At 49.6% G+C, this 11145-nt stretch overlaps 1 protein-coding gene across 2 annotated transcripts in view; it reads right to left on the bottom strand.

Moving 5' to 3' along the window:
- Nucleotides 1–502: 502 nt before the first annotated feature.
- The window catches only part of SLC7A14 (solute carrier family 7 member 14), a 29392-nt gene continuing 18749 nt past the window's right edge, over nucleotides 503–11145 (bottom strand). For both annotated transcript variants that reach the window (XM_015638165.2, XM_015638164.2), the window contains exons 4-8: nucleotides 10642–10859; nucleotides 8522–8668; nucleotides 7429–7637; nucleotides 6018–6895; nucleotides 503–4830 (exon numbers count right to left, since the gene is read on the bottom strand). In XM_015638165.2, the coding sequence (XP_015493651.1) occupies nucleotides 4508–4830; nucleotides 6018–6895; nucleotides 7429–7637; nucleotides 8522–8668; nucleotides 10642–10859 (1775 nt within the window). In that variant the 3' untranslated portion in view covers nucleotides 503–4507. The remainder of the gene's footprint in view (nucleotides 4831–6017; nucleotides 6896–7428; nucleotides 7638–8521; nucleotides 8669–10641; nucleotides 10860–11145) is intronic.

Raw genomic sequence — 11145 nt, 5'->3', positions numbered from 1 at the left:
TCTTGGTCTGGATCGGCCACTGTTGGCTCATGAAGGCTTTTAGTGCTCATCTGCTGACCCAAAGCCTCAAAATAGGATCAAATATAATTCTCCTGAATCAAAGAACTGCCCCACACCGTTGCTAACAGCAAGTGTGGAGTGGTGGCTGTGAGCTGTGGCAGTCCCCCCACTGTGGAGGTGATGGTCCCTGAAGCCCAGCAGAGCTCTCCCCAGCTCCACCAGGACCAGCTGCAGCTCTTGATCCCATCCCATGGTGGAGAGAGCACCTGGCAGCTCCCCACAACCCAAATAAGAGGGACAGCAGGAAAGAGCCCTTGTGGGGCACACCCTGAGCACCCCAAAGGGGACAGGCAGCTGTGTCTGCCCCCCCCCATGCAGGGAGGGGACAGTGCTGTGACACCCCGGTTCCCCCAAAGAAAGGTGAGTGCCAGCAGGTGGGAAGATATTGGTGCACCCCAGGCTTTTGTACTGCAATAGTCAACCTGTGGTCATAGGTTTTAGGTTTTTGCCTTTTTTTTTTTTTTATTGTGTAAACAGATAACCATTTTCTCTCACAACACTGCAAGTAAATAACAAAGTCAGCCTGCTGAAATAGATCTAAAATGGATTTTTTGAATCACTTAAAGCAAGATTTTGTTCACCTCTAGCTTCAATTTAGCAGTGGAAAAAATATCAGAACTTCAGGTGCTGATTGGCTTAACAAAATTTACATGGAAATTTTTTTATTATTATTACTTTTTGGTTTAGTCTCTCATTTAAAAGATTTACATTACTATGGAAACTAATTCTAAGACACATTTGTCTCTGGCTTTCTTTACAAATCCCTTAGTTCCTCTTTGATTTTTAAATGTAAAGGCACACAATAAAGCTTTATGCATTTATTAAAATATACAGATTTTGGTAAATTTAGATTTTTTTCTTAGTATCTTGATTATATATATGTATTATATGTATAGTTGTCAACAACACAGTCATCTGAAAATAAAAATCACTCCATAACATATCTGCATGGTTTTTTTTCTTTCTCATGATACACTACAAGACCCCATTGTACAATGCACCAATGGGCTTCTGGAAACCACAAAAAAAATAAAAATGGATAGAACAAACTGCTTTTAACAAATACACCAACTTCATACCAGAACTGCAGAGAATTGTTACACCAGAAAGTACCACCTGCAAAAAAAAAAAAAAGCAAGATATACATCAGAAAGACCGAACAAAACGAAGTGAAGGTCATTTACAAGCTGGATTTACAACATCCCATGTTCTTGGGGTGTGATTTCGCTGCCATGTTGAGGATGCTGGGGTGCTGGGCCTCGGACCAAGAGGTTGTGACTGTGTGGAGTGAATTTGTGAAGGGGCTGAGATCTTACAGAGTCGGCCTGGAAGGTTTGAGGTATTTATGCTCAATCTGTACCTTACATTTGGCCCCTCAGGGCATGTTCCCCGTGGAGGGCAGGCAGGCACGGAGGGGCTTTGTGCCTCTCACCAGAGGTGGGAGCAGGATGGTCCTGCTCTGCCATGTCCTCCTGACGGCTCAGGAATGTGAGAACCTTCCTCAGGGCACCCAGAGGAAAGGCTGGAGTTGGGGTTACAGCAAAACAAGCACTTGCACCTCTTCCCAGCCCCCTGGCCAGCAGTGCCCAGAGGACATGGACACACCTGGACATTTTGCCTTCTCAGCCTTTGCTCGTGCCCACTGAAGAGACCAATGCTGATACAAGAGACAGCATGTGAGTTCCTAGAGGCTGAACCTGCACATCTCCCAGGAGCTGCCACTCGGAACAGGGAGCAGGGATCCTGTAAACCAGCCCTTGGCCACTGGCAAACCCCCAGGACCTGTGGCTTGGTCACCTTCTCCTTAAATACCTCTGTTGGGTGGGATGTGGTCAGCTCAGGAGGAGGGTACAGCTCCCACCCTCAGCACAGCGAGGGCTGACAGCAGCCCATCCACATCTGACAGTGCTGAGGCATCAAATGCTGTGCCCTGGTGGTCCCAGGATGGGGCACAGCCATCCTGCCCCAGTACTTCCCCAGGAAGGGGAAGGAGGATGCATGAATGGGAGAGGGGGCAGCCAAAAGGCTGCTCAGATCCAATGGAGAAGTTCCTACAGACACCAAAGAGCAAGGGATCAAGCCCTTGCCAAATTATACGGCATAGCTAGAGCGGACGTGACGGCAGACACTGGTAACTGCTCCGTAGCAAGAGATTAAGGCTGCAAGAAGAACGGGCTTTGACTCAACAGGGTGCTTGGGCATGAGTTTGTGGCTCAGCAGATGCCCCAATACCGTGTGGAAGCAGGATGAAAACAACTGCCTTGGATATGGTATAGTTCAAGAGCTGGTAGGAAAATAGCATCAATCTTTCTCCCTGAAAGCATAAAGCCAGACCTGTGAGGAGCCATCTCTCTTGGGTACTTCTAAGGCATCAAGGAGGAGAGCAGCCAAGCATGGGTGAGCAGTGACAGTTGCAAGAGGAGCTCAGCACCACTGCAGAGGTCTCCTGAGCTGGCCCTTGAGCAGTGCACATTGCAACAGCTTTTCAGTGGGACACACTCAGGATTTCTGCTTGTAGAAGCGTGGTAGGGGTGGACAGCAGGAATCAATGCCAGAGCAAATCTTACAGGTCCTTTAGCCAAATCCTCACTCCCACCCTGAAGCTGCTGCAGAGCCCAAGCTTCCCTTGGCTTGCCTGGAGCACTCCAGGTTAAGATCTGCAGAACTGGATGTTCTTCTCCACTGCGAAAAGGACTGTGGTTTGTCACTTTTTGTGACAGGAGCTGGAGTGAAACTTTTGCAGCCCCGGGCAGAGCGTCTCCATCAAGCCTTTGCATCCCAGGAGTGATGGGGATGGGGACAGGTCCAGGCACCCTTTGCTCCTGCTTCCCCACAGAGGGTGCCAGGCAGGTGTTTTGGGAGCCTGAGCCTCATCCAGTGTACCAAAGCATTAATGGTTTTCAATATCCACGAGGATATTTCCATATTGGAAATCCTGCCCCTGTTGATGTTAAATTGTCCCCTGGGATGCCAACAGCAGTCCATGGTACTGGGGGTTGGTCTGGGCTGCACTGGAGCCCCTGGGACAGATCCATCTGCAGCCTTCAGCAGTTGTGGGGAGGATGGGAGTTGCTGTCTGATGGGTTTGGTTACTGTTCAAAAAGATGTTCCTCCACCACAGCGTTTTACACGAAGCATGATAAGCTCCACAACTGGACCTGCTGACAGTCACTGACCAAACCCCATCACTGCTGCCTGATGGATGTGTGCAGACACTGGCAGCAGGGAGTGTGACGGCACTTCTGGGGGCCATGGCCATGGTCAGGGGGGCTTTAGCATCCACCTGCTGGCCACCTCTGCCTGTGAGCCACCAGCTCTGTTTGGTTTCAGACTGAAATACGGACACTTAGGGAATGAGCAGCATTTCAGTGTTTTTCATACAGCACCCACCAAGCCAAGGGAAAAAACAGAGAATATTGTACAAGGTGCAGACGGCAGTAGGGAGACAGATTTCAGCCACCAAGTCCTCTCCACTTGCTACCCATGGCCCAGCCCCACCAAGACATGGCTGACCCATGGATGCTGCTGTTTTGTGAGGGCATGGAGGGGTGTCTGGAGCACTGAGGGCAGTGAGCACTGGAAGGTGCCCAGCACGGGGAGGGATGACAGCACAGTCATTTTTGTAAAAGACACCAGGTGGTGGAAGCAGTGCCCAACCTCAGACTGGTTATGTTCAGAGGAATGTGCAGTCCTCGTTGACCATTCATACAAAGAGTGTTGAGCCAAAAGTGGGTCACAGCCCTCACTGTGACCAGGAATGGGATCAGGCTCCCAGCCACAGACTTGGGGTGTTGGGCCATGCTGGGGCTAAAAGGTTGGACTGAGACATGGACTAAATTTGAATCACAGAATTGGGGTTTGGGGTGTGGGGATGGATGTAGGGGAAGCACTGCTCTGTGCAGTGTGTCAGAATGGAACTGTGTGATGGAACCAACTATGCATCTCTGAGCTACTCCCAGGGAAGAGTGTGTCCATCTCCATTTTGTACCTACCCACCTCTCTGTGCCTCTGACTCAGCTGTCATTTCTTGGTGGTTCAAAGGAAAAAAACACACATGCCAAGAAAGTGCCAAAAATTTTAAGTGGCATCCCACCGCTGCAGCCATCAGATGGACTTTCCCCAGGGACAATTTGACTTGTCCCCACCATGCAGCTCCTTCCACCTCTCAACACCCTCCTGGTTTGGCACATCTCCCACCCCGCTGCCCCCACTGGTGCAGCCGGTGCTGGGGGATCAGCCAGCGTTCACCAGAGCGAGACCCCGCTGGTGGAGCTGGGACGGGCCAAGGGTGGTTTTGGTTCGGGGTCAACGGCAACCGCAGAGCGTGTCCCGAGTGGGTGGTGAGCAGGGCGGTGGTGGAGGACCTGGGGAAGATGGGGCAGGGTGGGGGAGCCATGGGGAGCTTTCCTCATCGCCTGGGCGGTGCGGCGCCCCGCTGCCTGTGCTGCTACTCAGGCGAGTAGTCCAACTCGTCGTTGGCGATCAGAGCATCTGACGGCGGTTTGTGCCGGCCTTTGCTTTTCGACCTGCTACTTGTCCGATGGCTTTCCTTGGCGTCCGCCATTTGCTGGTAGGAGAAGCTCTTGTCCTCAGAAGGACCCCAGGCTGGGTAGCTCTCGCCCTCGGGGGCGAAGGAGAAGCCGTCGTCCACGGAGAAGGGGTCGACATCCACGTCGTAGCGCTGGTAGGTGCTCTGGTGCAGGGCCTCCTCCCGGGCACTGATCTCCAGCGTGCTGTTCCACATCCCATAGCCAAAGTAGATGAGCAGACCTGGGGTGGGCAAGAGAGAAAGGGTTGGACTCAAACTACCCACTAGTCCCACTAGCCCTACCTGATGTCACCTTCCTGCACAAATGCTTTCACTGGCAGCAAATATATCCAGAGATCTGATTTCCAGTGGATCGCGGGATTAACCTACCCCAGACATCTGCACAGAGAAATCCAGACTCCACATGCCGTGGACTAGCCATGAGGGACTGATGTGAGGTTAAATCAGGAATACACATCTCTGCCAGAAAAACCAATGGGATGTCCCGTCCCCAACAGCCATGGATGGGCTGGTGGAGCTCATCACACCTAATGCAGTGCTTTAATTGACTCTTTGCCTTTGCAAGCAGCTCAAGAGGTATTAGTTGTACCCACAGGGCAAAGTGCTTAATTACAGCAGATTAAATTGATGCTTTGGAGTAATATTTTCTTCCAGGTAAGACTTTCCCTGGATTGCCTTCAAGGGCCAAAAAAACACTGAGTATGTCTTCTCCATCCCCAAAATTCAGATGGCAGCTCCTGCCCAATGGCTCAGCTTGGACAAGCTATGAGAACTACTTCATTTCTCTTTGCTTTGTGGAGTAAGTGGGTCAGAATGTAATGCACTATGGATATGCTGGACTCCTAGTTTGTGTCAGAAAGCCTAAATTTGGAAAAAAAAGGGTCCACAGCAGAGTCTGTAAGTCCTAAGATGCTCCTACCCTGAAGATAAGAGCTTGGGCTAAAAGGAGATACAGTCTACAGATCTGATTTTCCCAGGACTTCTGGGATTGGGAAGCTCTGGGCTTTGGAAAAGCAGTGCTGAAATACTGGTGTGGGCTGCTGAAGAGCTCATGTGGGTGACATAGCAAGAAATCAGGCTGATTTCTGCACAAAACCTGCCTGCAAGGCAATTTCCAGGACCCGCCTACTTTGCATCAAAAAAGCCATCAAAATAGTCACCTTTGCATGGAGTTATTCTCTTCCATGAAACTGATGTTTTCTGGAGGTGTAATTTTCCTTTTATATGTTGCTCAAGGGCTGGATAAAATGAGATTTCTAAGAACTTCAGGATGACAAGGGGCAGGTGAGAAGGACTGGGTATGTCCCAGGCATCAGCCTATGCGATGCCATTAGGGAAATTGTTATTAACAACACCCTTCCGAAAGAGTGTCAGTGAAAAAATTAAAATAAATGAACCTGGGACTCACCCACAAAACACCAGACAGCAAATCGGATCCATGTGACTGTGGAGAGCTTCAGCATGAGATAGATATTCACCAGCATGGCGAAGGCAGGGACGAAGGGCAGACACGGGGCCATGTAGGGCAGCTTCTTGGGGTTTTCTGGCTGCTGCAAGATCACAAACACCAGCACAGCGATGAGGAGGATCATCAGCACCACCAGGAGGACAGCCCACCAGCTCTGCTCAGAGATGTAGTCTGACCCAAAAATGATGAAGGAGCAGAAGATGAACATCAGGACAAAGAGCAGGAGCACACAGGTGGTGACCGTGTGGCCGGTGGCCGCTGTTGGGCGATCCATTTTACCCGGCAGCCCGAGGTGGATCCTCATCGTGTAGTACCGAGGGCCAATCAGCTTCTTCAGCTTGATGAGATAGATGTTCTCAGACTCATCTGCCTCTATCCCCGAGGTCATGTCAACGGTGCCATAATTGGGGTGATTCACGTTGTAGGCGGATTTATCGGATTTCCCAATTAGCATCTCGTTATCTCCTAGCGACGGCAGATTTTTTGCCCCGCACGTGTTGGTGGGTGGGCCAGAGAATTCCTCTCCTTCGCTCCCGGGGGAGCAAGCTTCCTTCTCACAGTCAGCCAGGATGCCCTCCTTCTTCTTGGTGTGCTCCTCGGAGAGGAATTTGACGAAGCCGTCGATGTCGCTCTCAGGCTGGTACCGGAGGAGCAGGACGCAGACAGACACCAGCGTGTAGGCCAGCAGGGTGCCAATGGACATCATTTCTATCAGGTCCCTCAGGCTGACCAGCAAGGAGAGCAGAGCTGCCAGGAACCCGGACACGATACAAGCCACAACAGGGGTTTCCGTGTAAGAACTGACATGGGACAAAAACCTGGAGCACAGAACAGTCACAGAAAGTCAAAATCACAGAGGTTCCCTGTTGCAATAACCCTTCCTTGGTTGCAGGGGACAGTCTCAGGAATCCCTTCAGGTCTTGTTGATTTTTGGAACTTTGATTCTAGGTGAGGACTAGCAACACTGCTGAAGTTGAATCTGGAGTTAGATTTGGGTCTGACCAGCTCTGCAATGTGCTCTCAGATACTTCCAAATAAACACCCAGATTTTATCTATATAAACTGCTTCTCCTTTGCAAGTAGCTCTTGAATTAAACACTCATCCTCACATAATCAGAATCACTAGATACCAGCACCAAATGAGAAACTGTAGGATAGACTGCTCCTGGTATTTTCCCCCTGGGATATTGCTTTGGCTCGTGCCCCATTCTGCACCCGCTGTGTCTGTGTGTGCCCATTGCTCCCTGTAGTGACAACATTGTTGGCATGTTGGGACCCCCAAACCCACCAGCACAATTTCCTCTCAGATACCCAGAGGCTAAAAATAAATGCCAGCATGGGCATGACTGACCTGAAGAGCAGCCCATCTCCAGCCATGGCATAAATGACTCTGGGCATTGGGAAGAGGGAGCCCAGCAAGCTGACAGTCAGCCCGGCCACGGACCCGATGGCAACGATGAATTTGGCTGCATAGAAGCCATGGACCACGAACATTTCCATCAGTGGGGACTCGGTGTCGATGGCATCGTAGGGCACCATCAGTGTGAGGATCATGCTCACCTGGGCAAGGCAAGAGGAGCAGGACAGGCGTGTCAGCATCATCACTGGGTGCTGCTGGGGATTCTCAGGGTGGAGGGGATGCAAAATGCTGGAGTTAGGTCTGTTTGCACCTTGCTGTAGGGTGGTTAATTCACTTAGTCTCTGCTACCCACAGGCAAGAAAGGGATGCTTGAACCTTGCTCCAGAGGTGGTGCAGGAGTCAGGTGGGACTGGTGAGACTGGTGAGGCTGGTGGGACTGGCAAGGTTAGTAACACTCACTTTGGCTGCATTCCTGTGTGGGAAATATTGCTGGGCCAGAGCCCAAATCCAGATTGCATTGCTTGGAGCAACACTGGCCCTATTTGTGTCAAAGAATTTGTTTTCATGAGAAGCCCACTTCTGTGCAGGAGAGATAGTAGGTGAGTTTCTTTGAAATGATCAGAACAGTGTTTTTTCTCCTCCATTGCTAATATTTGCTCTTTTGCAAGGAAAATCTCTGAGCACAGACATGTTTTTATTGGGGTGCAGAGCAGTGCAATCTCACACAGCCATCCCTGCTTATCCTTCCCCTCACTTGGATCCTATCCCATATCTCCAGCAGAGGCACTGCTGCTTTTCCCAGAAACAAGGAGAAAGGATGCTGCAATGCTGCTGCTCCTTCTTCCTTGCTTCTCTCCTGGGTGCAAAAATAGCTGTGGATGAGCATGAGAAAAAAACTGCCTGCCACCACGTCCCTGCAGCTGGCAGAGAGGTCTTGTCAGGTGACAGGAGCCTGGGGACAAAGGGAGAGGAGCTTTGGCAGGCACTGTGCAGGTGCCCAGAAGGGACTCACATGGTAGATATATACATATATATGCATACATACATATTTATCTACATTCACACCTGTGTGGGAACTACTTACAGACACATAAGCTGTCAGGCACGTGACGAGTGAGGCTGTGATGGCGTAGGGGATGGAGGTGTTGGGATTCTTCGCCTCTTCTCCTGTGGTAGCAATGATGTCAAAGCCAATGAAGGCGTAGAAACAGGTTGCAGCCCCCTTGAGCACCTGTGAGGAGGATCAAACATCTGGGTGCCCGGAGGGAGGCTGGCACCCAGCCAAGGAGAGGGAGCTGAGCAAAAATGGATCAGCCCTGTTGTGGCTTGTCTGAGCTAAAGGGTGAGTGGCCACAGGTCAGGGGGTGTACATGTAGCTCTGGGGACTGACCCTGGGGTCCACAGATCTGGTCTGGGGAAAAGATTTTGACGTGTGAGCTGAGCCATTAGAGGCACCTGCAGCTCACCCCATAAACCCGTGCCCGTGCAGTGCCTGAATCTGCTGGGAGATCCTGCTGGTGACAGAGGAGACAATCAACCAATTTCAGGTTTGCTTTCACAATCCTCCACCCCAAATCCATTTTTATGAGTAGAGATCTTGAACATGTTTACACTTTCTGCCTTAGTAAGATGTCTCATGTGGCAGCAAGATCCGCTCACAGAGGAAGCAGGAGAGAGCAGCAGCCGTCAGATGTGAGCCGCTTCCCAAACAACCTCTGTTTTGCTTGGAAGCTGCAGACAGGTTAGGAGCACACATTGGAGCACTTGGATGAGGAATTATTTGTACTGTTTGGTTATTTTTTTAATGTGATTTTTTTTAAAATATACAATATTAGCGAGGACATTTATAGGAGAGGAGTGCTGGAGCAGGGCAAAGACTGCCTGGCTGTGAGTGAGCTGATTTGGAGCTGTGAAAGCCTGGCAGCTTGCTGGGTACCTCCTGTCCATCACACCTCTGTCATCTCAGCTGTCTAGCAGTACGGCACACAGTAAAACTCACCTCTTTCAGGGCCTGTCTGTAATTACCCTTTTTAAGTATGCCCTACGCTCCTGGGGATCTCACACTTGTGCTTGGTGGTGGATTTACTTTTACAAACAACTTGTGAGCCAATGAACCAGCTGAGAAGGATGAGACTGCCCTACTGAGTTTTTTGGGTATGCATCTATCTTTTAAAACTACTTCTTTTTTTTTTATTTTTTTTTTTACAAGATATATTTGATGCATTGAATTGGAGCAAAACAGATATTATCTATTTTCTCCTTTTCACTCCTATTGTATAGTATAACAATCCAAGCACAACCCAAAGGCAAATATGACCTCTGTTCTCAAGTGAGCCTCAGTGCTCTTCTCCTCACTGCTGTTCTCTGGCAAAGAGGCATTGATTTACTGGAGGAAGGTACAGGGACTGTATGGCAGTTTGGGACCCTTTCAATAATCAAGATTCTTGGTTGACTTTACTTTCTTGCTTATTTTCCTGCACAAAAGCCCAATGGAGTTGAGCAGTGTAAATCTGAGAAATTATCTTGGGCTTAGGCCAGCTGAGATATTTTCAGTCTCTGTTCATCCTTGGATAAAAACCAGTGCAAGCAAGCTAAAAAAGCCAAATATGTCCAAATTCTCAGTAAGCTTTGAGGGAACATCCATAAAATAAGTACTGGCAGGTGGCATTATGAAGTGCTCAAAACAAATGCTTGAGAACATTGTTGTTGAAAACCAGCCAACAAAAGTATCTCCCCACTCCACAGAGGCTGAGCCAGCTCTCCAGAGCGCCCTGCCTCAGATAGCCACAGCATTCTGCTCCATTGCCTGGCAATTAGTGGCATTTCCTCGGGGATACTTTCATGTGGAGTTTGGCTCTGCAGAAGGACATTTTGGAGCATTCTGCTCCATTGCCTGGCAATTAGTGGCATTTCCTCGGGGATACTTTCATGTGGAGTTTGGCTCTGCAGAAGGACATTTTGGAAAAGTTCTGGGTTTATGCTAAGAGGAGTTAGGAGATAAGGGCAAAGCATTCCTGTACTCCTTGGGTTTGGTTGAAAGAGCAGGTCTGGATCCAAGCCTGCACTCCTGGGATTTGGAGGTCCGTGGCCAAAGCACAGGTGGATTTAGCAGGGCTGGAGGGTGCAGCAGAATTGGGGTGTGTACACCTTGAGCAAAGCTGAATGTGTGGCAGCACTAAGGTGCTGTGTGTTCCCAGGACTTACCCCTGGCCATCCGAACGGCAGGAATTGCCCTTCAGCCCAGTTGTCACTTTTGATGTAGAACAGACCAGCAATCATGATGAAGACCCAAACTGCCAAATTAATGACATTGAGCACGTTGTTCAGTCCCACCGAGTTCTTCACCCCCATGGCTACAATGATGGTGACAATGACAGCAATGACCAGAGCAAGAAGGTCAGGGTATGACTCCTCTCCTTTCCCTAGGTGGGAGAAAAGAGATGTGTTACTCTCCATCCACAGAATATCCAGGAGCTCTGTGGGGGAATTTTAAGTACTTTTCAGACCTTGAAGTTTTGCAGAACTCTTTGGTCTCATTGTAAAAATGGTCTCCTGAGGCCCATGCCTCCACTAGCTAAAGTTGTTTAATTAAGGTGATAAATCTTGATGTCTCAAGACATCGTTTAGACTTTTGGGAGAGCAGCAAACCAATGACTGTGTCCCAATTTGCATAACATCTGCCAAGTACTCATTAAAAATCAATCAGCC

This window comes from Parus major, chromosome 9 (genome assembly GCF_001522545.3).
Source record: "Parus major isolate Abel chromosome 9, Parus_major1.1, whole genome shotgun sequence".
Classification (NCBI taxonomy): domain Eukaryota; kingdom Metazoa; phylum Chordata; class Aves; order Passeriformes; family Paridae; genus Parus; species Parus major.
This window is presented reverse-complemented; position numbering and strand designations above follow the sequence as displayed.